General features: G+C 42.2%; 1 protein-coding gene across 1 annotated transcript in view; it reads left to right on the plus strand.

Annotated features, from left to right (window-relative positions):
- The window catches only part of LOC308479172 (uncharacterized protein), a 128,644-nt gene that overhangs the window by 74,881 nt on the left and 31,153 nt on the right, over positions 1-22,610 (plus strand). Inside the window, exon 4 of the mRNA XM_081009621.1 lies at positions 775-857. Within this exon, the coding sequence (XP_080865747.1) occupies positions 801-857 (57 nt within the window). The 5' untranslated portion in view covers positions 775-800. The remainder of the gene's footprint in view (positions 1-774; positions 858-22,610) is intronic.

Genomic DNA, 22,610 nt, shown 5'->3' on the forward strand with positions numbered 1-22,610 from the left:
TGTCATATAAGATTTCCACCCAAGATTCCAGGAATGGAATTAGGGTAAGTTGTGTTTGAAAGATATTTTCTCTTCACATGGCATGACTCTTCTAACACTCTGCTGAAGCTGGGATAACAGGGAAATGGAGGCTGATAGCAAAGGCCTCATGGGATTTCCTTGGGAATCTTAAAATGAGACATTTGTTCATTGCTTTTTTCCTAATAAGGTAACTCCTGTCTGGAGCTGCAGCCATCCCATTAAGCCAATCACACTCTAATATGCCAAGCTGAACTCAGTAGGCTAAACTGTATTTTATTTTTGTGGATTATGTGATTCTGCTAGGTAAGCAAGCAAGGTTGTTTCGATGATGGGTGTTACATTTTGTTTCAAATTGTGTATGCTTGTGTGTGTATGTTTTACCTGTTAAGTGAAATGGCCAACAGTATCAGCAGGATAAAAAGTTATTTTGTCTCTGACTCATACAGCAGAACTGACAAGCAGGCAAACAGAAAATACTTTTGTTGATGTCAGATTGATACTGAAAGATTGTCAGCTACTTTTGTTAGCGTAGGATAGATATTGAAAGGTTGTTGACTTCCATTTAGGCACCCTGGTCTTGGAGAAGGTGTATTTACTATGTATGTATGGCCTAAGCCATCCCAAAGACTCAGGGTGAATAAAAAAAAAAGTGAACAAATAAAAATACCTACAATACAGAACAGAATATTCTATAATATCATGTTACTAAGTTGTTCAAATGTCCCTATCTTTTGTTACTTTCTCTTGATGCAGATATATTTCCTAGATCAGCATATAAGATGTCCCTCCCAAATGCCTTGGTAAATGTCCAAAATCCCAGGGAGGAGGGTGGAATGGTAAGAGAAAAGAATATATTGTGGGAGGACAAAGATTGATATATGGATGCGGGGGACTGAACCCCTTCAAACTGCACTTTATGGCCCATCAACTATTGCGAATCAAGTCCAAACCTTCCAAAATTTCATGCCCAACTCGTAATGGGCTCACCAGGAACCAAAACTCTCCACCATCAGACATGCATCCCTTCAATAAGTCCTTACCTTCATCCAAAACTTAACACTGCTCAATCATTTGAGCTAAACGCTTTGGGAACTCCTTTTTTTTTGGCCACTCTTCTTAATGACAGTGGGTACTATATATACACAAGTGGCCAGGCCATAAAATGAGGCATGTGCTGAATCGCTGCACAGGAACAGTCCTACTTTGTGACAGTAAGTTTGTGGGAAGGAAAGGGAGGAGAGCTGCCCCAGACAAGCTTCCTTGGAAAGTCCCTCAGCTTTCTCTGAGAAAGCTCAGAAAGTCCAAGCTTAATTATGAGGCGAGTGAGGGAAAAATTTCTCAGTGCTGGTCAGGACTTCCTTTTTTGCTGACTTAATCCTGAGTTCCAAAGGACTAGCCCCCAAAGAGAGATCTGACTACACTTCCCCAAAGTGCAGAGGCTTGAATTCTGATGAATCGGCAGTTTGAAGCATTTTATAACACTGTGGTTATGTCCTTGTTGTGTGGAGAACCACTAAGAAAGTCTCTCTTGCAGACCTTGGCTGTCTGAACGTGGGCCTCTCAACCAACTTATAGTCACAGCACAAATAATGAAAAATGTGGAGAAGAGAAGGGGTTTTCTCCAAGTCCTTTCCAGCTGTTGATGACAGGAGCATAGTCAGACCTATGAACAGCTGAAGTGGATTTCATCATTTTATTGTATCCTGATAGCCCCTTCTCCTTCTTTTAACTCCTGTAGTTCGACAGAGTCCATCTCTGCAGTTTGCATAAGTTTGTGATTTTTATTTTTATTTTTATTTTATTTTTTTGCCGAGGGCATAGCTGTAGCTGAGTGACTTTGTAAAGAATGGTCATTCACCCATCATTCTATTTAGCAGAATCACTCAACAGCATTAAAATGCTGAAGGCATTTTAACTGGTGTGGATATGTTGCTCTTCCTGGGCAGCTTTCATGATCCTGTTAGCTGGCAAGCCTCTTGGTGGGTTGTCTAAAAGGACACTTCTGAGGAAAATTTGTTTTATAAGTAAAAGATGTCTGAAGCAGCATAATTATATGGAATGTTCCTTGTTACTCCCATTCTTTATGTGTCTAATCAGATTTCATTAGCTGGCTTGTCAGCCAAGGGGGTGGCGGTGGCGGTTTAGAATCGATGCAATGCACATTTCACAAAGTTTTGAAATATATGTTTGATTTTTGCAGTAACTATGGCAAAGGATGTTGCAAGGAGTTGCAAGGGAGATGTTTCCTAGAATCTGACCTTGTTCATGTCAGTAGGGTAAATGGATCGGCTGATATGCCAGATGAAAACATGTCCAATGGGATCTAGACTGCTAACAGCTTACAAAGGATCAGTAACCACCTGCCTCTTTCTTAGCGGTGCTTTATTAAAAATAATGTTTACTGGTGGTGGTGGTAGCCGCACTATGGGATGGGGGATGTATAGCCTCAGGCAGTTACTGGATGAACTGCTGCAATGTCACAGTAAGCTTAAGGAGCCATTCTGCCATTGGCTCAGCTCTTCTGACCCTAGAGAGCAAGTAGGAATGCAAAAGCCACAGGAACATGAGGCAGAACCAGAGCAGCCTGGAACAGGAAGCTGTTATTCAACATCTGGGGGCGAATATGGGCTCCCCATCCCTGCTGTCAAACTGCTACTCATGGCTTTGGGATCTGGGTGTGGAAATGAGCCCCTTTGGGGTTAGACTGACCCGCACACCAAGGGACTGGGGGGGGGGGGTATAGTGAGCCAGGAAGACAGATGGTCTATGTCTCCTTTGTATAAATTTATTTAAAAAAACTTCCTCATCATCATTATTTTTCAAAAATCTACATGACATTCTTACTTTAAAAAATTACTACTTACATGGTTATTAGACATGGTTATGAGGTGATCTGAGGGCAGGGGCGGAGGAAGGGAGAGCTGTGGGTGCAGACCACCCCGGGTGTCACTGAGGGGGGTGACAAAATGCCAGGAAGCACTCACCGTGGGGCCTGCAGTGCTCTCAAGCCACGTGTCTCTCCTGGGAGAGATGCAGTGGCTAGGGCACAGGCAGGCTCTGCGCTGCCCAAATGGTCCTCCCACTGCCTCCCCCCCCCAGCTGTAGGGCGACTGAGTGGGAGGAGGCAGGCAGACTCGGGGGGCCCTGCGGTTCACCCTGTCCCTGTGGGTGGCTCGCCCCGCCCCTGGGCGCGCCACCCCAGGTGCCTGAGTGGCTTCCTCCGCCGCTGTCTGAGGGCTGCTTTTTAAAATAAATTTTCACATTATTATTTTATCAACCACCACCACCAGTAAGACCTGTTCCAAGTGACTAGAAATGCCTCTGAAAGTTATGCTATGACATGTCAACACGCTAGGGACCTTATGTGGAAAAGAGGTGGCTGGCCCCATCCCTAATCAGGAATGCTTCACTCAGCACCTGAAAAGGTGCAACCAATGGGTCAGGTTCAAACGCCCATAGGCTGAGAAAGGTCGCAAGGCAGCTTCTGCATTATATAGCGTTTCTGCACGGTCTATAGTACGTTTTGTAGATTGCCTTTCCACTGAATCTTAATAATAAAAAACCGGCCTCAGTTAACCAAGTGACACGTTTCTCTATTCCAGGAATAAATGTAGCCATCCTGTCTTCATTCTATTTTAGTTTTTAAAACAACTTTGATCACAGAAATCATCCAATTCCATCAGTGGTATGTTGCTGGTGATAAGACAATCTCTTCTGTATAACCATGAACACGTTATAGGAGATACATTTCCCTGTTGAATTATAAAATTCATCACATCCTGTAGCCGGTTTCTTTTTTTGCTTTCACTGCATGGCCATAGAGGAACTGCCTAGAATATCAGCAAAAGCACCTGTTGTCTATGAAAAACTATATGGGGATATTGAACTATAAAGCTTAAGGAGGTTAATAAATTAACAACCAATTCCACCAGGGCACATTTCACTCACACAATATGTGGCTCTAAGGCTGCACGTGTCCCCTGCCTAATTTTATGCAGCACTTCAGAAACGGTAGGACCAGCTTTGCCCTCTGGTCCATCCCTGGGGGAATCACTCTTTTCCCTGTCATATTTGTAGGTGCCAGAGAGAAATGGGGTGAGAAAGAGATGCCATCCTGCAAATACTGCAATACACTTTTGGTTCTGGTCCCATCCACTGCCACTATGTGGTACCCAACATATTCCCCTTGAGGAAATGTGGCTTTTGAGAAAGAAGAATGTTCTCCATTCGTGGTTTAGAAGATTGAATTTTGGAGTTATTTGGCCCAATATATGAGATTGTGGAATAAATATTTATCAACATAATACTGGTATTAGCAATAGGAAGGAATTTCTCTGTTTGTGAGGAGGCCCAAGCTCCAATGACCCTCATTCCTGCTCATAAGAAAGGCTCACTCAGTTCTGAATTCTGAACTGGGTTCTGATAAAAAGGAGCCAGGTTATTTTCCTATTTCATTTGGAAAAATAACCAGGTTCTGCAAAGTCCAAGTCCAAGCTGAGCCAAGGGGAGACCAGCCATTACTAGTAGTGTTGATTTGAATTAGCCTTGATTTGATTGAATGAGAATAAGCAGAAACATGTTCAACTGGAATGAGACTAGATGCATGGCATCGTTTTCTTAACTCTGCTGTTCTTATCCATGCCCCTCTGACACATTCTCGTTCAATTAGTCTAAGGTAACCTAGTGTATTGGCGTTGGCCATGGAACAATTGGTTGTTGAACTTCTAGTACCATTGAGTCATGGGGTAGCCTTGAGGTACACTTAACGTTTTTTCAATTCATTTCTAGTTTCATTGAATGCAGATTCCCAGGCACACAGATGGAACCAGAATTTGTGACTCAGTCCTTCCATCCTTGAAAATGCCAAGCATGACTACATTCCTAGATCACTGAGAATGATGTGATGATTACAGTGCACATCATTTATCCAAATAGCCTAGAGGGCCATTGGAATAATCAGAAGCTCAGATAAACAGCCATGCTATTTACAAGGGTTTGCCATGAGTCAGGCCACATAGCTGGGGGTAGAGGGGTGTAAAGAGGCAACACAGACACTTTCCTGCAAAAATAAGATATATTCTAGATTTCCCCCCTGCATTTTTATATGGACCAAAATTTTATATTTCTGATTTTTCTCCATATGCTATCTTGCATTATTAAGAAAATGAATACTTTAATGGAGACTATTTCTATAATTGGTGCATATATGTGTACACATCACTTGATTGCTCCATTCTTTTATTATACACCTGGTGATTGGCAGTTGAAGTTACAAGAAGCAAAATTAAAGTTCTGTGCTCACATTTTATCTGCAAGGGCCCATTCACACATTCAGCATATTGCGACACAAGCCTGGCCATGATTCTCCATACCATGGTACCCCTCAGGTTGGATTAGCTCTGTTGGTTAGAGCATGGTGCTGATAACGCCAAGTTCATGGGTTCGAGCCCCATGTGGGTCAACTGCATATTCCTGCATTGCAGAGGCCTGGGCTAGATGATCCTCAAACTCTCTTCCAACTCTTCTATTCTAGATTTATGGATTACTGCAGTGCATTGTACATGGGGCTGTCCTTGAAGACTGACTGGAAATGGCAGTTTGTATAGAATGCAGATGTTACACAACTTACTAGGCTGGGTGTTGAGATTATACCTCACATGTGCTTAAAGAACAGCACCGGCTCATAGTGTTTCTGTGAGCACAATTGAAGATTGTAACATGGGACTTGGGACATAGCTTCTGAAGAAATGTCTGCATTCACTTCAGTCTACCTGTGTGCTAAAATTGTTGTCACAGAAACTTCTCTGGGTGTCTTCTCACCCAGAGAAGAGTTATGGGTGCATAACTACAGAGGGTCTTCCCTGTTGTGATGCCGTATTTGTGGAACTCCCTCTCCAGGAAGCATGTGCCAGGAAGGCCCTTTTAAATTCCCACCTGAAGGGGAATTTTACTGCTGCTTTATCTTCCTGTTTTTATGAATTTCTTGGCTTTTTATTATATTTTTACCCTTTTAAACATCTGTAAACAATGCTGATCATGGGATTATGAGCAGCAGGATAACGAGTTCCCTAATAAATATTTATAAAGTGATGAACTCGCAGTGTGAATCAGTCTAGAGGTTTCAGATAACCATAGTTCAGAAAACCTGGTTCATGTTGTAGCTACTCCTATACACATGCTAGCTATTCTTAGCATTTTTAGAGCTGAATGACTTAATCTATTCTCAATTCAACATCTTCTCACTATGTGTTTCCCCAATGATTTACTCGTTAAACTACTGCACTCTTGTATTTAATGTGCAAGGCTTTGAGGGGATACGGAATTAGCTTATTTCTCTCTGTTTTGCAAAGTTGCATTGTGCATATGGCAACATCATTTGGTAGCATCACTGAAAACTGCCTACTTCCCGGACAAGCACACTGAATCTAGTTTTCCTCCAATTTCCATCTATCACCCTGTGAAAGCTAGCGCAACAGACTGAAAATAGCTTCTCAGCAACTTCAAGTAGAGATTATCTGTGGTGTGTCTTGCGCGTCGGGGAAGTGGGATGCTACTCAAACATGTGATTTTCCTTTTGAATGGTTTGACGACTGGGTTGTGCCATGAGATAGCTTGCAGGATGACTGGCACAGATATTGTCACCTGAGGTTAGATTACTCAATCTGTAATTAATACAAGCAGTGGCCAAGCTGACCCCATAATATCTGAATAGGCTCAACGGGGCTATTCTCAAGTAAATGGCATGATAATTGCAGCCCAATATCCTGATCTTATGCACAGATGGCACTCCTGAATGAGTGGACTTCCCTGTTCACTTCAGTGGAGGAGATGAAACACCCACCCATCCTTTTGCATATGCAGAGTTTTCCCTTTTCTGTTTAAATTAATGGGAAAGTCATTGAAGGCAGGGAGAATTGTGTGGATGGTTGGGTCAGGATCTTATATTCATGAGATCTGCAATTCAGTTCAGCCAGAATGTACTTAACTGAAGCCAGTTTAGTTCTATTAGACTCCTGCTCAGTTGGTTTGTAGATCAGATTTTTTTTTAAATTTGTCCTTAATCTGGCAAATGTTTTATTTCCTAGGTGGTCCAGGAAACTTCTCTAGCATTTTGGTATACAGCTTTTTTGCTTCCAGAGCCCCCTAAGTCTTCAGTGTGTTCCTAATTTGTATGGCAATGCTCCAACTGTTTTACCAGCACCAAGCTCTTTTAATAGCATCAAGCACTGGTGTCTCGGCTCTGGAGCAAACAGAATAGTTTGGGTGTGCTTTTGTCTTTGGTGAATGATTTTCTGTTGCGTGGTTATTTGTAATAATGGGCATTCATTATCAAGAGAGAGTCCTTTGCTCAGGAGTCATCATGGGGCATGCTGCAAATGAATCTTGACACGACTTTGCATTTGTGTATTAGGGGCTCATAATGTGCATTTATTTGTGTAATGCAGAATGCAGTTTTTAAAAAACATCAAAGTGCAGATCATACATAGCAGATGCTTCTAAAATATCACATCTTGGCCAATTCTTCTGCGGGTTTTTCTTCCCAACTTCCAAATATCTTGGTGCACATTTAAAAGGAATAACCTGCCATATTTTATTTAATACCGTAGCCAAGTTTGAACTTACAGAAGCACAACGAGCAATGGAATGCTCTTTTTATTTTTTTAAAAAAATAATTCCTGTAACTTTAAATGCTGTAATAGTTTTTATTGTTTTGTTTAAGAAAAAACTATGAAAAATATACTGCTTGAGGTTCCGCCTGGATCAAATTGCCCCTGTGTTATTATACAGTGCAGAGTTTATTGTGGCATAAATACAAGATTGCGTAGTACATATGATATGCTTGGTTATGTCGTTCTGTATGAAATCTGCAATGCATCCTATACATGCTTACTCAGAAGTAAGTCTTACTGTATTCAGTGGTGTTTATACCTGGATGAATATGTCCAGAATTTCTGTTTGAATTGTTCTAATTTAACAGGATCTTTTTGATACTGCTGAGGGCAGGCATATTTCTTGCCCACATTGTTATTCTGTTCGTATTCAAAGAACTGTTTAACCTTGTTCTTTTAGCAGTGCTTGGTAGTATCTTGCAATACAGAAAGTTCAAAATAATGCATGAGAAGTCATTACTTCTCTCTGTAGTAGAGCATTGTGCGATGCAGAGACCTGAAAATATGATTTCAAGCAACCAGGTAAATAACATTCACATGACCATTATAGCCTTAAACTGTTTTCATGAAATGTCTGTATTTGATTACATTTTGTGAGAGTGAGTTGAGGGTCTGTGCGAAGTAAAACTGAGCATTTTAAAGAAACCTATATTCCTTAAAGTTGCCTCTATAGTTATAGAGGAAAAAAGCAGAAATTTATTCAGTGTATTATAAAAGGTGGGTGGGTTTCATGGTGATATTAGGAGGGGGAAATAGTTAATTTGATTAGCAAAGACTAGAAATATTATGGAAAAGTTTACTGTATGGAACACAGAATGAACCATAATATTCCTATATTTGTATATAAGCTGGTAACATTTAATAAGGGCCATGAAATCCCAATCAGTTGCCTTATAAATATTACCTAATGTATTGTAATACATATTATTATTATTATGTCTCTCTTTGCCATTGGTTCTGTGCATGATAATGTAATAAATGTGCTGGTGCGTTTCCTCCTTGCTTGCTTTCCCTTCCCTTCCCCTCTCCATGCTTCTAAAGCCCTGCACTTCAGTGTATTTTATTTATTCAGAGTACAGCTCTTGGCCTGCTTAACCAATCAGAGAGGCTTTAAGGGCCCAGGACTAGCCATGGTGCTGAGCTCCAAATGTGATTCCAACCCTGACAGGAGGATTATAGGAAACAGATGACTTACGCTTCTAATTTGTGGCCTTAAATTGCAAACAGAATTTCAGGAGTCGAGCAGAGTAATAAATGGCAATAGAGAAAGCCACACACAGCCAAATCAGTATGTGGTGGTTGTAGGTTAAACTAAATAGGAAGAGACAGGTTATGATGGTTTAGTGTATTACAGAGAAGAAAGTCTTAAATTACTAGTGCTGAGAGGTATTGCACTATAGCAGACAGTATTCCATTGTATAGTCTGCAGATAGCATGAGCAGAACAATAAAAAGGCAGGTTTAGTAGAAAACCTGTTGCTGGACAAATCTTTCCCCTTACCTAGAAAAGAAAAGCTGTGTTTTATGTTTGCTTTGACCTTAACTATATGTTGGCCTCTTAACATCTGTTTTCTACTGTTGCCGTTTTTCACACCAAATTAACTGTCAGGGAGTCAGATAAAATAAGTTTAAAATACTTCCAAATTATTATTTATTTGATTTTCCACGATGGCCAATAATACTGCCCCCCATTTCCCTTCTTTATCTCAAACTGTATGAAAAAGATAATCAACAAACTTACACCAGATTTCTTTCTGATAGAAGGCATAATGTCATTGTGATTCTAGCACACCATACTCTGACATAACATTGCAGGAGATGAATCCTGCTATACTCCATATTGCTGGAAGATAGTGTAGTTACAGTAATTCATTGTTTGCTAACTAGGACAGTTTCTGGATGACCCCCCCCCCAAAAAAAAACCCACCACAAAAAGTTTCAGGAAATTTTAAAAAAGGGAATTTGTAAATTTCTTTTTTAAAATGTTATTTATGATTTTCATTTATAACAAATATACATTTCAGCAAAACACACACACACACAAACAATTCTTATATACCAATCTTTGACTTCCTCCCCCCTCTTTTTGTGGCTCTATAAATTTGTTTGCTTTCTTTTCCCCTGCATATCCCAATTAACTTTATTTATCTTTTTCTCATCTATTTCCTATACATTTTATAAACTGAAAGTTTTTTACAATACAGTGGTACCTCGGGTTAAGTACTTAATTCGTTCCGGAGGTCTGTTCTTAACCTGAAACTGTTCTTAACCTGAAGCACCACTTTAGCTAATGGGGCCTCCTGCTGCCGCGCCACGATTTCTGTTCTCATCCTGAAGCAAAGTTCTTAACCCGAGGTACTATTTCTGGGTTAGCGGAGTCTTTAACCTGAAGCGTATGTAACCTGAAGCGTATATAACCCGAGGTACCACTGTAATCCTGCTAATGTCTTAATTTGTTCGTAAATATTCAATAAACAATTTCCATTCCTTATTAAAAGTTTTGTTGTCTTGATTTCGTATTCTTCCGATAAGTTTTGCCATTTCTGTATATTCCATTAGTTTCTGTAGCCATTCTTCTCTCATTGGGACTTTGTCTTCTTTCCATTTTGGGGCAAATATTCTTGCAGCGGTAGTTGCAGGGAATTCACAAATTTCATGATCTAACAGGACCAAAGTGATTCTTTTTCATGGGTGCTTCCAGATTGGGTCAGGGCTTCTCATGCATGGCAGTCCCCCCCCCCCCCCAGTGTCTGCACTATATTGTTGGTTTCAAAATGCCTGCCCTCCCAAATTATCTGAATTTATGCCTTTTGGGGGGAAATCCAGTAATACAGACATGCTACCTGTTTCTGATTATATTAACAACCTATTTGCAAATTAAGCTCCTCTCGGGAGGCACCCAGAACTACTGGATCACATGGTTTTCCTGGAGCATCTGATTTTGGGCAGCCCAGTTTAGTGCCACTTCATTACCTAGAGCTTGCAGTGAAGTGCATCACAGCCAACAAAAGGGGTCTTTATTTCTATTACCAGCATTTATATTCTTCCCCTTCAATGTCAGCTGGCATTTCCAGGGTGGCAAAGGGAGACGAGGAGCAACAATAGCAGGAAGTGATCAGTTTGACTTTTCCTACAGAGGCACTTAAATTACAGAGGCTGCAGTTCTATACCTACTGACATGGGATTAAGCCTCATTAAGGAAAGGGGAGTTTACTTCTGAGTAGACATGTACAGGATTGTGCAGTTACAGGATCAGTCCTTTGTTTATTTACTCAGAAATATGTCCTACTGGATATAATGTACCTGACTTCTCAGTAAATGTGCCTACGACTGCAGACGTGGCTCTTCACTCAGTGTTAATGCTGATTTCACACAAGCCTTGTAAAAATGTAAAAAGATTTAGCAACAGTGAAGTCTGCCTTAGGTTCTCAATTTACAGGTGTGATAGTCCCTCCCCCCCCTTCACTACAGCAGTTACACACTTTTGTGTTTGCAATCTCTTAGGAAGGAGAGGAGAAATGCCAACCCCAAATACTAATGAGCTACTGAGTTGCTGTCTAATGATTTCTAATAAAGAGATAATTGTCTTGAAAAAGACAAATGTTCAAAATACAATGATAAGGTTGGTGGGTGGAGAGAACAATTCTTTGCTTCAAAGCAATGCTTGAATATATTGTGGCATATAAGGCTTAAAGATGCGTATATTTAATCCTCGAGCCATGTAATGGCATTTTCTTGGTCAGATAATTCATCATGTTAAAAACTTTAGTCATTGGAAGCGCTGTGTTTTATTTCAAGCATCAAAGCCCACTTACATCAGAATGAACGAAAAGTGTTGTCATTGCCAAATGGTTATTGTTTTAAGCAGGTCTGTTGATTATCATTGGAAATGACTTGCTAAATACATTTTGATTAATCGCTTGCAAAAATTATGCTTGTTAGAGCTGCTTTCTATTCTGTTCTCAGCGTAGGTTATATAGCTTGCTTCCTTTACAACTGGGATGCGTAAGCCACCCCTCCCCCGCTCTTTAAAGTTACCTGGTGAGAAAGGAAAACAAATCTTAGTCTAAAGCTTTTGTCTAAAAACCCTGGTTCCCTTTTTAAACACACACGCACACAATTATTGTCTGTGCCATACAGGAAAGAATGGAGCCTATATATCAGACCTGGACATTTTCCGACAGGAGATGGCTTTTGTTTTTGCACCCCGTCAACACCGATCACCTAATTAAATCTGATATCTCTGGCTGCCACAAAATAATTTGTTAATAGTTCTTTGGGAATTTACTTAATGAGTTTAGATGTCTTTTGTATGGTACATGTGGGGGCATTTTGGAAAATGGAGCTGAGCGGGGGAAATGGGGGCAAAGCAAAGAGGAGTTCAAAACAAAACAAAACAAAACAAAACAACCCCCCCTCTCCACCACCCTCCTGATACAACCAAGCCAGACGCGGTAGGTGTAGTTTGAACACATATGCTTGTGGACTGTAGTCATTCATTAGCAGAGAACAGAAAGCAGTTCTGAAAACAACACACAAAAACCTTCCCTATCAAATCCAGCCGTGGACATCTGTCAGGGATTCAGATGCTACACCTTGATCAAGCCGAGACGGTGGCACCATTTTCTTTAACAAACACCAGAAGCCTTCCTTGAGCCTTTATTTTAACATTTTCTCAGGGGTTAGATTCCCTTTCTTCTCCTGCTCTGTGGAGAGTAAAAGGAGCTTGTTAACTTGCTTAGATATTTTGACTGCTGATGCACTCTGGCCACTTGCCTGTGGTAACAGTGTCAAAGCGTTACTGGGGATAATTGCTATATTTGCAGTCCGATGAGTGCCTGGACTTGGCTGCGTGTGCAAGCGGCTAAAACAGAAAAAGGGCAAAGGAGAGAGTTCTGTGAATCGCCTTCCATGCTTTCCCAGTGCCTAGTTCGTGTGAACAAATGTCAAATTAATTCAAACTTTGAGCGGGGAAAAGAAGGTGGGAGGTTATAAAGAAGAACTTCAAAGTATAGTCCATGCCCCAACCTGCATTGTTTGAGGATTGGTCAAAATACAGATCTATTTTGTTGGGTTGATGGCAGTGTTTTATAGGCCTATCTAGAATGGAGGGACGCGGGTGGCGCTGTGGGTTAAACCACAGAGCCTATGACTTGCCGATCAGAAGGTCGGCGGTTCGGATCCCCGCGATGGGGTGAGCTCCCGTTGCTCAGTCCCAGCTCCTCCCAACCTAGCAGTTCGAAAGCACGTCAAAGTGCAAGTAGATAAATAGGTACCGCTCCGGCGGGAAGGTAAACGGCGTTTCCATGCGCTGCTCTGGCTCTCCAGAAGCGGCTTAGTCATGCTGGCCACATGACCTGGAAGCTGTACGCCGGCTCCCTTGGCCAGTAAAGCGAGATGAGCACCGCAGCCCCAGAGTCGGTCACGACTGGACCTAATGGTCAGTGGTCCCTTTACCTTTACCTAGAATGGCAATACCACTTTTAACCAACATGCCCCACACCCCATGGATCCTGGGAAATGAGGTCTGGTGAACTTTTTGTTACCGATTCCATGCTGCAGCTCCCATTACTCTGGGGGGGGGGGGCAGGGAGGGAATGCCTATTAAACCAGTTTAACCCTGTAATAGAGATAAGGCCTACATATGAGGAACAAGTCGGTGGAAGAAGATAGAAGGGTTTTCTTGATCAGTGGGCTGTAGACTGAGGGCAGAATGAGCTAGAACAGGCCTGTCCAGCTTGCGACCTACTCATACAAATGGAGTTCACCAGCCATGCATTGTTTTTTCTTCTTCTTTCCCCTAGGACTATTGCAATCTTGCTGTCTTTCCGATCAACCAACTGATGGCAGACAAACAGGGACTGGTGGGTCTGTGTTTCACTTGTGACTGATGGGTTCCAGAATCTGTAGCCAGTGCTTGAGCCAAGAGCGAAGGAATGTGCTATGGCATGATGTTTTCTGTTCATGTGCACCTTCGTGGCATTTGCTCTCCTCTTGCCCCGCCCAGGGAGGAAGGACTGAATGAGGAACCCAAAACCAAGAAGCTAACTCAGAGCAAACTGTCCTGATCAAACAGATATTCATGTAGGTGGAGCTTAAGAAGAAATGAAAGACTGTGGAGAGTTCTAGGCAGGAGAAATGTCCACCCTGCATTTAGTTGTGCCCAACTTCTTCTCTGTTGGAGGGGCTGGTACTTTATCTTTCCCCAGATGGCTCCTCCTTTTATGAAAAGATGGATAAAACCTCTTGGCAGTCCGAGACCAGGCCCTTAGTTTTTCTGTGAGCGACCGGTTGCAGCTTAGATGTCCGTAACAAAAAACAAAACAAAACAAAAACCCTCCTAGAATCTCTGGTAAACATTTCCTGTTGCTATACATGCCCAGCCCACAACAGTAGTCTTGGTGTGTGTTTGACAAAACACAGCTATTCCCATAATGTCACATTGTGCAATATAACATATTTTCTCTTCTCATAGAAGTGTGAGAAAAGTTGCCTAAGAAAGATGTCTGCACTGGAGCAGTTTCTAGGCCTTCAGTAAAATCACATGACCCTCATTCTGGTCAAAGAATGTTTTCTTCCTGTTGTTGTTGTTGTTGTTGTTGTTGTTTAAACTAGAACACCCAAGGTCCATCAACCTGACCCAAGTGCAAGATTGTGGCTCAGAGTCCTGGACGTGCACTTGCAATTAAGGAACAGCTTGCACTGAAGTACACACTCAGCCCAGCATTTTGTTTTTGATACCAGAACTGGGCTCACAATGCCGACTTGCAAAAATCCGCACTGAGTTTTCTTTCCACCTTTCTTGCTTTCAGGAGCCTAATTTAGATGAGGAAAGCCTTTTGTTGCTGCAGTTTTTAAACAACAGAGAGTGAGAGGAGTTTGAATCACCCAGAGCATTCCTGGTAGATCTGAAGCTATCTTCTACCCAGACTTTCTCTATGGAACTTGGACACAAGGATACAACTTTGAAACTATGAATTTGGAACTGGGTAGCTTCGAACCACCAAAGGGCCAAACCTTTGAGCTTGTCACAACACATAAGCGATTAGAGAACTGGCCCAAAAGTTATTCATAAGACCATCTCTCCATTTTAAACTTAGAACACGTACTGTAAAACATTTGAGCGCCCCTAATTAAGAAGTAACTAGAGAGTATTAAAAATATTAGTTACATTGTCAATTGTGTCACAAGTCATATACAGTATAGATTGCATCTGACAATTTTTTGATGGCCCTTCATTTAGTAAAGATGTGAATAATTTATAGATGCTCTTATGACATCCATTTTCCGAATGGAAATTGAGAATATAATGGAATTTAATGTTATTAATATGCAATAACAAATGGCAACTTAAGGAAAGATCGGTTATAAAATATACCTTCATGATAAGAATTGCATTCACGGCTTGCTGTGCAATTAATTTCTTTTCCTTTCTTCATCAGGAAAGCCAGAATGCATTTTTTTAAGAATTCTGTTCAAAGAAGTCCATACTTTATAGCATGATGCTTGTGGATTATGTCACTATGAGCAATATATATAGACCAGATATGGCTATTGTAGTGCACCTATGCACTTGCAGCAAGAAGTCTTATTTTACTTATTTAATCAGGATATTTATAAATCACCCTTCCCACGGTGATGTACAACAAACATGCACGTAACATAAAACAAGGATTGTTTTTTTTTAAAAAGTGAATATTTCAACATGGTTAACAAAGGCATTTTTAGTTGTTTTATTAAGATATTGAAATACTTATTATTAATGTAAATCTCTCTCTTGGAATGTGAGGTGTGCCACTATATGACAGTAACGCCAACAAATGGCCATAGTTGCATGGGTGTGCATGTATAATGTGTATATTGCATGACAGTTGGTTCAACTCATTTCAACCCTCATTAGGGACACCTTAGGCAGGTAAAGGAAAGGGTAGAGCTGTTGGAATTGTTAATAGTTTTCTATAGCTCCTTTCCGAGTATGCTGGAGCTTCCTACAAAAGTACTCAAATGGAAAAGTCAGCTGCTGAGCAAACACTCGCCCCCCACCCCAGCCTTCCACATCCATGTGATATTTTAAAAATTATGCCCTTTTGAGGGGTCAAAAATTTGTGCTGGCTTTATCCCATTATCATTTTTCCCTGCTACACACAGAAGAAAAACCCAAATAGAACCAAGGGAGGGCTGCAGGCAATGACAAGGCATTAAAACATAATGGGCCCGATCTTTAGCTGGTGTAAATCAAGGCAGCTCCAACGCTGTCAGTTGAGGATCCAGCTCAGGAGGTCAAATTGAGCATACGAGACCTTCTGACCTTCCCAAATAAATCTCTCCAAAGCCCTCTTCACCTTCTCTAGTCAGCTCAGAAACCCTGAGAGAGGGATTCAGTTTGCAACACTCTCCCCTGGAGGCAATTCCCCATTTCCTGTACTATAGCCCAATTTTTCTATCCTCCTGGGTGGTAAAGACAAGGAAGTATAGAATACAGCAATTTCACAGGAGCAGGAGTCGCAGCCAGGAAGCTCTCAGGGAAATGGATGCACCCTGCATTTTTACTGTTGCTCGTAGCAAAGGCTTCAGTGCGCTCCTTTTCTAATGCAAAGTGAAGTCTACTTTGTTTTTCCGCCTCCAGAAACCTTGTGAAGATGGCTGATGCAGGATGATGTGCATTTTACCTGGCAGCCAGGAGTGTTTGTTTAATACGGGATATTATTTTGAATCTGGCAAGATGCTGAATGCTAATGCTCAGCATGCTAATGACTGCCCTCTGCTCTCACGGAAACCATTAGGTACGGAGGGACTTTCGACACATGGCTGAATAGACCTCAGAGCAATATGTCAGCTGCCATGAGGGGGAGAAAAGAAATCCAGCTGGGGTTTTGTAGCTCACTCTGTTATCCAGTAGAGATTCACCTCCATAACAATTAGAGTCCTGGTTATAGAGAATTGTCCACAGCCAGCCCTACCATTAAGCAAAGTGAAGTGGCTGCCTCAGGCAGTAGATGCTGTGCTGTATGTGTCATGGGGCCTGTCCTAGGCTCCCTAAGCTAGCCTGCTGCCCTCAGGTGGATGCTGACAGTGGTGTCCTCCTCCTATTTCAGTAATGTCCACCATTCCTACATGACAAATGCCAAACCACCACCACCACCCACCATGGAAGCAGTGTAGGGTAGGTGAGGGAACTTACTCAGTTTGGATGATGGGGGGAGGGGAATCCTGAAGGAGTGTCTCCACCCCCACCGTTCAGCCCAGACACTGAGGTCCAGTGCTGAGGGCCTTTTGGCGGTTCCCTCCCTGCGAGAAGTGAGGTTACAGGGAACCAGGCAGAGGGCCTTCTCAGTGGTGGCGCCCCCCCCTCTGTGGAACACCCCACCATCAGATGTCAAGGAAATAAACAACCACCTGACTTTTAGAAGACATCAGAAGGCAGTCCTGTTTAGGGAAGTTTTTAATGTATTGTGTTTTTAATATTCGGTTGGAAGCCGCCCAGAGTGGCTGGGGAAACCCAGCCACATGGGTGGGGTATAAATATATTCTTATTCTTATTCTTATTCTTATTCTTATTCTTATTCTTATTCTTATTATACCTGACCCTAATGTGATCTTAGAATGTAACTTGAGAATGAGTGGGCAGGCAGGGACAAAGTGGGCTGGCTTGGAGCAGGCATGGTCTTTTGTAATCTACAAAAGTGTAGAGCCAGTGTGGTGTAGTGGTTAAGAGTGGTAGACTCGTAATCTGGGGAACCGGGTTGGTGTCTCCGCTCCTCCACATGCAGCTGCTGGGTGACCTTGGGCTAGTCACGCTTCTTTGAAGTCTCTCAGCCCTACTCAGCTCACAGAGTGTTTGTTGTGGGGGAGGAAGGGAAAGGAGAATGTTAGCCGCTTTGAGACTCCTTCGGGTAGTGATAAAGCGGGATATCAAATCCAAACTCTTCAAATCCAAACTCTTCTACTTTGTAGTCTACAAGGCTCTGCCACCCCACTGGAGTATCATGTGTCATGTGCACATACACGCTGACATGCCTCACTTATGTCCAGGGATGGATGCAGCACTGCATCCTGCACAAACTGTACTCTAGGGCCTATAGATTTCAGTAGATGGAGGCGCATCCCACACAAGTTCCTGTGTATGAAGGGAACGCTGCAGCGCTCAACAGAATCCATTTGTCCCCATCCTTCCCCCAAGCTACCCCACTCTGGGTATCTCTCATGTCGACCTCTCTTGCTAAGATCTTAAATTATCCTTATCCTTCTGAAAGCTATACTTCTTAATGGTGATCGTTTGCATTTTTACAACTGATTGAACCGTACAGAATACAGTTCTCAACAGCTATTAAGGGAAGTCCTTCTTTGCTTGGCAAATGCTTATTGAGTTGAGGAACAAAGCTGTGAGCCTATTATGTGAAACTGTAATGCGAGATCCATTGTTTGAAGGTTTACTGTTGTCCTTTCTCTCTTTTTTCTTTCCTCCCCCCCCCCCTTTTTGCCTGAGCAGGATGTGAATATCTCTGGTGGATGGAGGTTAGCTAAGTAAGTCATGCATAGATGGAATTTATTAAGTTTGCACGGTAGTGACAGCTGTGAGTGGGAACAGTAACTCCAAGTGTGCCAAGGGCTTGAAGAGAAAGAATTTTCATATGTGTGTCTTAAAGGAAAACTGCAGCGTAATTACGAAAGCTGTCCTAACCACTGCATCCAATTACAGAGGGAATTCGCTAAATATGATTTTAAAATTGTAATAATTTGACAGAAGGCTGCCATTTTGAGTCTCAGGAGGCAGATTAGGACAGAGGAAAGTCAAGTTTCATTAAGAACCACTGGAAATCAGACAATTTAAGGTAAATTCATTTAATTAGAGATACATATAGCACTGTCTGTATAATCAAATAGCTGCTTTAAGAACTCTGTTAAAGGAACTAATGTGGATTCTTTTGAATATGGAATTTCCCACGTAATACTTTTGAAATGTAGTCTTGTAGCAGAAATGTTCCCCCTCCTTAATATACTCTGCCTCTCACGATGACAGTGACTCTGACAGGAATATCATTTTAAAGTATGTTTTCCTTTAGTAAAAGGATGGTTCTGTCCATGAGGTTTGATCCAACAAAACAGACAGATAAAGTTCATCTCCTACTTTAGGACGCTCTTAACCAGCCTACGAAGGCTTTTCCTCCAGCCTCTTGCTCTTCGCTGATGTAACTAAGAGCATGTACAGCTAGGAGACAAAGTGCCTTATGCTAGCGTGATTCTTCCTTTGACTTGTGCATATTTATTAGAATGTGTGTAGAATGTTTGCAACAGGGGGCGGGTCTGACAATAGCAATCTGAACTCAGAAGACCGCCAGGCAAAAGGCCACACACCACGATGAACGTGGATGCCTGCTGGAACAATGATGTATAGGAGCTAAAGTTGAGGTGGGCTGAGAGGGAGGGCAGGAATACAGGGGGTCTCTGTTTCTGTAGCAATGCAGCTACATCAGGCATAGGCAAACTTGGCCCGCCAGATGTTTTGGGATTACAATTCCCATCATCCCTGAACACTGGTCCTGTTAGCTGGGGATGATGGGAGTTGTAGTCTGAAAACATCTGGAGGGCCAAGTCTGCCTATGCCTGAGCTACATCCTCTCCTGTTTGGGGGGTGGGGAATGGAGAGGAGACGGGGTTTCTGTCAAGTATGTGGCCAAATCATCATCAGCCAGCCACTGGCAAAGGAGGACCAGCCCAAAGGTTCCATAGCGATGCAGAGGAAGAGAAAATTGAAGGCAGAAGAGAGATAAGATAGAGGGGATAATGCAAGGGTCAGCAAACTTTTTCAGCAGAAAGCTGGTCCACTGTCCCTCATACCTTGTGTGGGGCAGGACTATATTTTGAAAAAACAACAATGAGTGAATTCCTATGCCCCACAAATAACCCAGAGATAGGCACGTTCTACTCATGTAAAACCATGCTGATTCCTGGACCAGATTTAGAAGGCAATTGGGCCAGATCCAGTCCCCAGGCCTTAGTTTGCCTACCCATGGGATAACAGATCCTGTAGACCCTTGCTTCACACATCTGAGACCCAAGCTAAGGTGGCAGCAGTGCAGGACACGCATCAGTCCTTTCCTGCCATAATCATTCCTGATTATGAGTAGAGTGTCCTTTGCACCTATAGCTCTATAGACTTTTGACACCCATTAGCATAGGTTGGGCAGGGAGTCTGCTGTTTCAGAGTCCTTCTTTTGCACACCTTCATGCAGCCATCTTGATGAAGCTGCCCCTCTCTTGAAGGAGCAGGAAACAAAACTGCAACCCACTGTGAAGAGGAAAAGGGGTCAGTGGGCAGGGGGAGAAGGGCTAGTAATGAGGCACAGCAGAGTTATCTTAGATGGCTGAATCATGGGACTTTTATCAGAGCAGGAGTGATGACATCATCTGCCAGAGTATAATTGATGAACACTCCTTGTTCTGGCAAGCAACTGAGGTGATAATGAGGCTTTCACATTTGTTTGTGAGAACATAGAGGGAGTCATAGAAGAAGAAAAATAAGCAGAGGCTGGATACTTCTTTCCTTTTGTTTGATGGCGTTCTTACTTCATTCTAGCAGTTTAAATGATAACGCTTCCTTGCAAGACTGTTTTTATTTCATCTGACTGAAAATCTTTCGTGTTTTCCAAGTTAAACCTATACAACTGGAAGTAAGCACCACTGAGCTCAATGGAGCTTAACCCACAGAATGTATGTATTGGATTGCATCCAGGCTAATACAAATACTTTTCTGTATACTGCTGCTCTTTGGTAGATAGGTATATGCATGTGTAATAATGGATCAGCATACCTGCCTTGGGGCATGACTCTGGGGGACGACTCCCACACTTCAAAGCTTACCACTACACCCTTAGTCTCTATGTGCTAAGGCAACTTTCTGTGTTGTAATTCTCTGCACCCTTGCCAAACTACAGTTCTCTGGATTCTTTTTGGAAGTGGCGAATGTTTGTGGTTTCGATATACAGTGGTACCTCAGGTTACATACACTTCAGGTTACATACGCTTCAGGTTACAGACTCCTCTAGCCCAGAAAAAGTGCTTCAGGTTAAGAACTTTGCTTCAGGATGAGAACAGAAATTGTGCTCCGGCGGCACGGCAGCAGCAGGAGGCCCCATTAACTAAAGTGGTGCTTCAGGTTAAGAACAGTTTCAGGTTAATAACGGACCTCCGGAATGAATTAAGTACTTAACCTGAGGTACCACTGTACCCATCCCTGCCAAACCCTCTTCCATGTGACCTCTTTTAAAACAGATGTGTATCAAAGAGCTGATGCATTGGACCTAGTCGCTACAGTTGTTCACTTTGTGCACTTGAAGGTGTGAATGACAGGAAGGATATACCATTTATGAATGAAGTTCAGCCATACATCTTCTTTTCTTTTTGTCTGATAATTTTGGAATGGCATCCTGCTCTTCTCACTTAGTCTTGGCTTGTTTTAGAGAGCTCTCGGTAAAGAATTAAATTATTTCTGATTTTGCAGAGCTCTTTAGGTGGCATCTTTTAATTTTCACCTTTTCCGGGACTTTTGTTGCAACCCAAGATTTAACATGCAGCAGGTTAATTCCACGGTTTTTAATGAAGCACTTCATTCTCTCCCCTTTTTGGTTGTTAGACCACATGGGATACGTTCCCTTGATGTGTGGGGAGTTCTGATTAGATGAAAACATACCTCTGAGGAAGCTCACATTATCACACATGAAACAACAGAAAGGGAAGGGGGAACGATGTGTAGAATCATGTAAAAATAATGGTTGTTAATCAAATTTCCCCTTAATCATTCTCCAGCATCGCTGTGGTAGCAAAGGTGGTCAGAAGGCATGCCAGGATATCCAGGCTGACATGAGATGGAACAAATAACAAGAAAAGGAGCCTCCAAGGAAGCTTGCATTATCACACAGACATTATTTCATATACAGAATTTGAGTCTCCTTGGTTTCTTCCAATTCTGAGAAGGTGTGTGCTATTATACAACATTTCTGGAAGTTGCCAGTATGGATACAATCTCAGAAGTGTGTGTGATGAAGTTGATTATGAGCCTCTACTTCAGGGGTGGGAAACCTCAGACTCTACCCGATCCTTGAGATTTTCCTTCCACCACTCCCCTTCCCAAGATACACCCTTCATTACTTCTGCTTTCCACCCTTCTTGAATGGTTTTGCCTCATAGGAATGTGTCCCTGAACTCTGATGATGCTTCCAGCTTGTGTGGGTGGAGCATAGAGTGAAGTGTGTGTAGAAACGAGTCAGTGGTTCAGACATATGCCCAATGCTCCAACTACTTTTGCCTCTGGTCTGGTCCAATGCAACATTGGCATGTTGTGGTCCTTGAAGGTTTCTCAGAAGAGAATGTGACTCTTAGCTTGAAGAACGTTCTCCACTCCATACTGTCACCTTCCCCTGCCTGTCATTAACAATGCTATGTCTCTATGTTAAGAGGAAGTGTGGCAATAGTCTTGTTTAAAATTGACCCCAACCATTAACTCAGTGGAATGCAAGTGCCTTTCAACTTCATTCCCTCATCTATAGTACAGAGTCCACCATAACGGCTTAATTTACAGGACTACTGTGAGAAATATTCCAAATAAGCGTGAACTTTTTTGACTACTTAACGTTCGCATAGCACTTTCCCCTAATGCTTAAGAACTTTATGTAACTTTGCAAAAATCCTTACAATTGAAGTGCATGTGATTAGAGAACCTCCAAGTGTTTTTGTATCTCCAAAGTGATATATCATGACTTTCAGCTGTGCCTCTGCACTGCTTTTTTTAAATACCTACATGGTTCTTTATGTGCAGACAATGTCTTATGTCCAGACAGTATGGAGTACCTTGGACTCCCTCATGTAGTTCAATACTTTCTCATTATTTTCCCAAGTTGAATTGCTACCACTCCAAAGAAGA

The sequence above is a fragment of the Podarcis pityusensis genome (genome assembly GCF_964106645.2).
Source record: "Podarcis pityusensis genome assembly, chromosome: 1".
NCBI lineage: Eukaryota > Metazoa > Chordata > Lepidosauria > Squamata > Lacertidae > Podarcis > Podarcis pityusensis.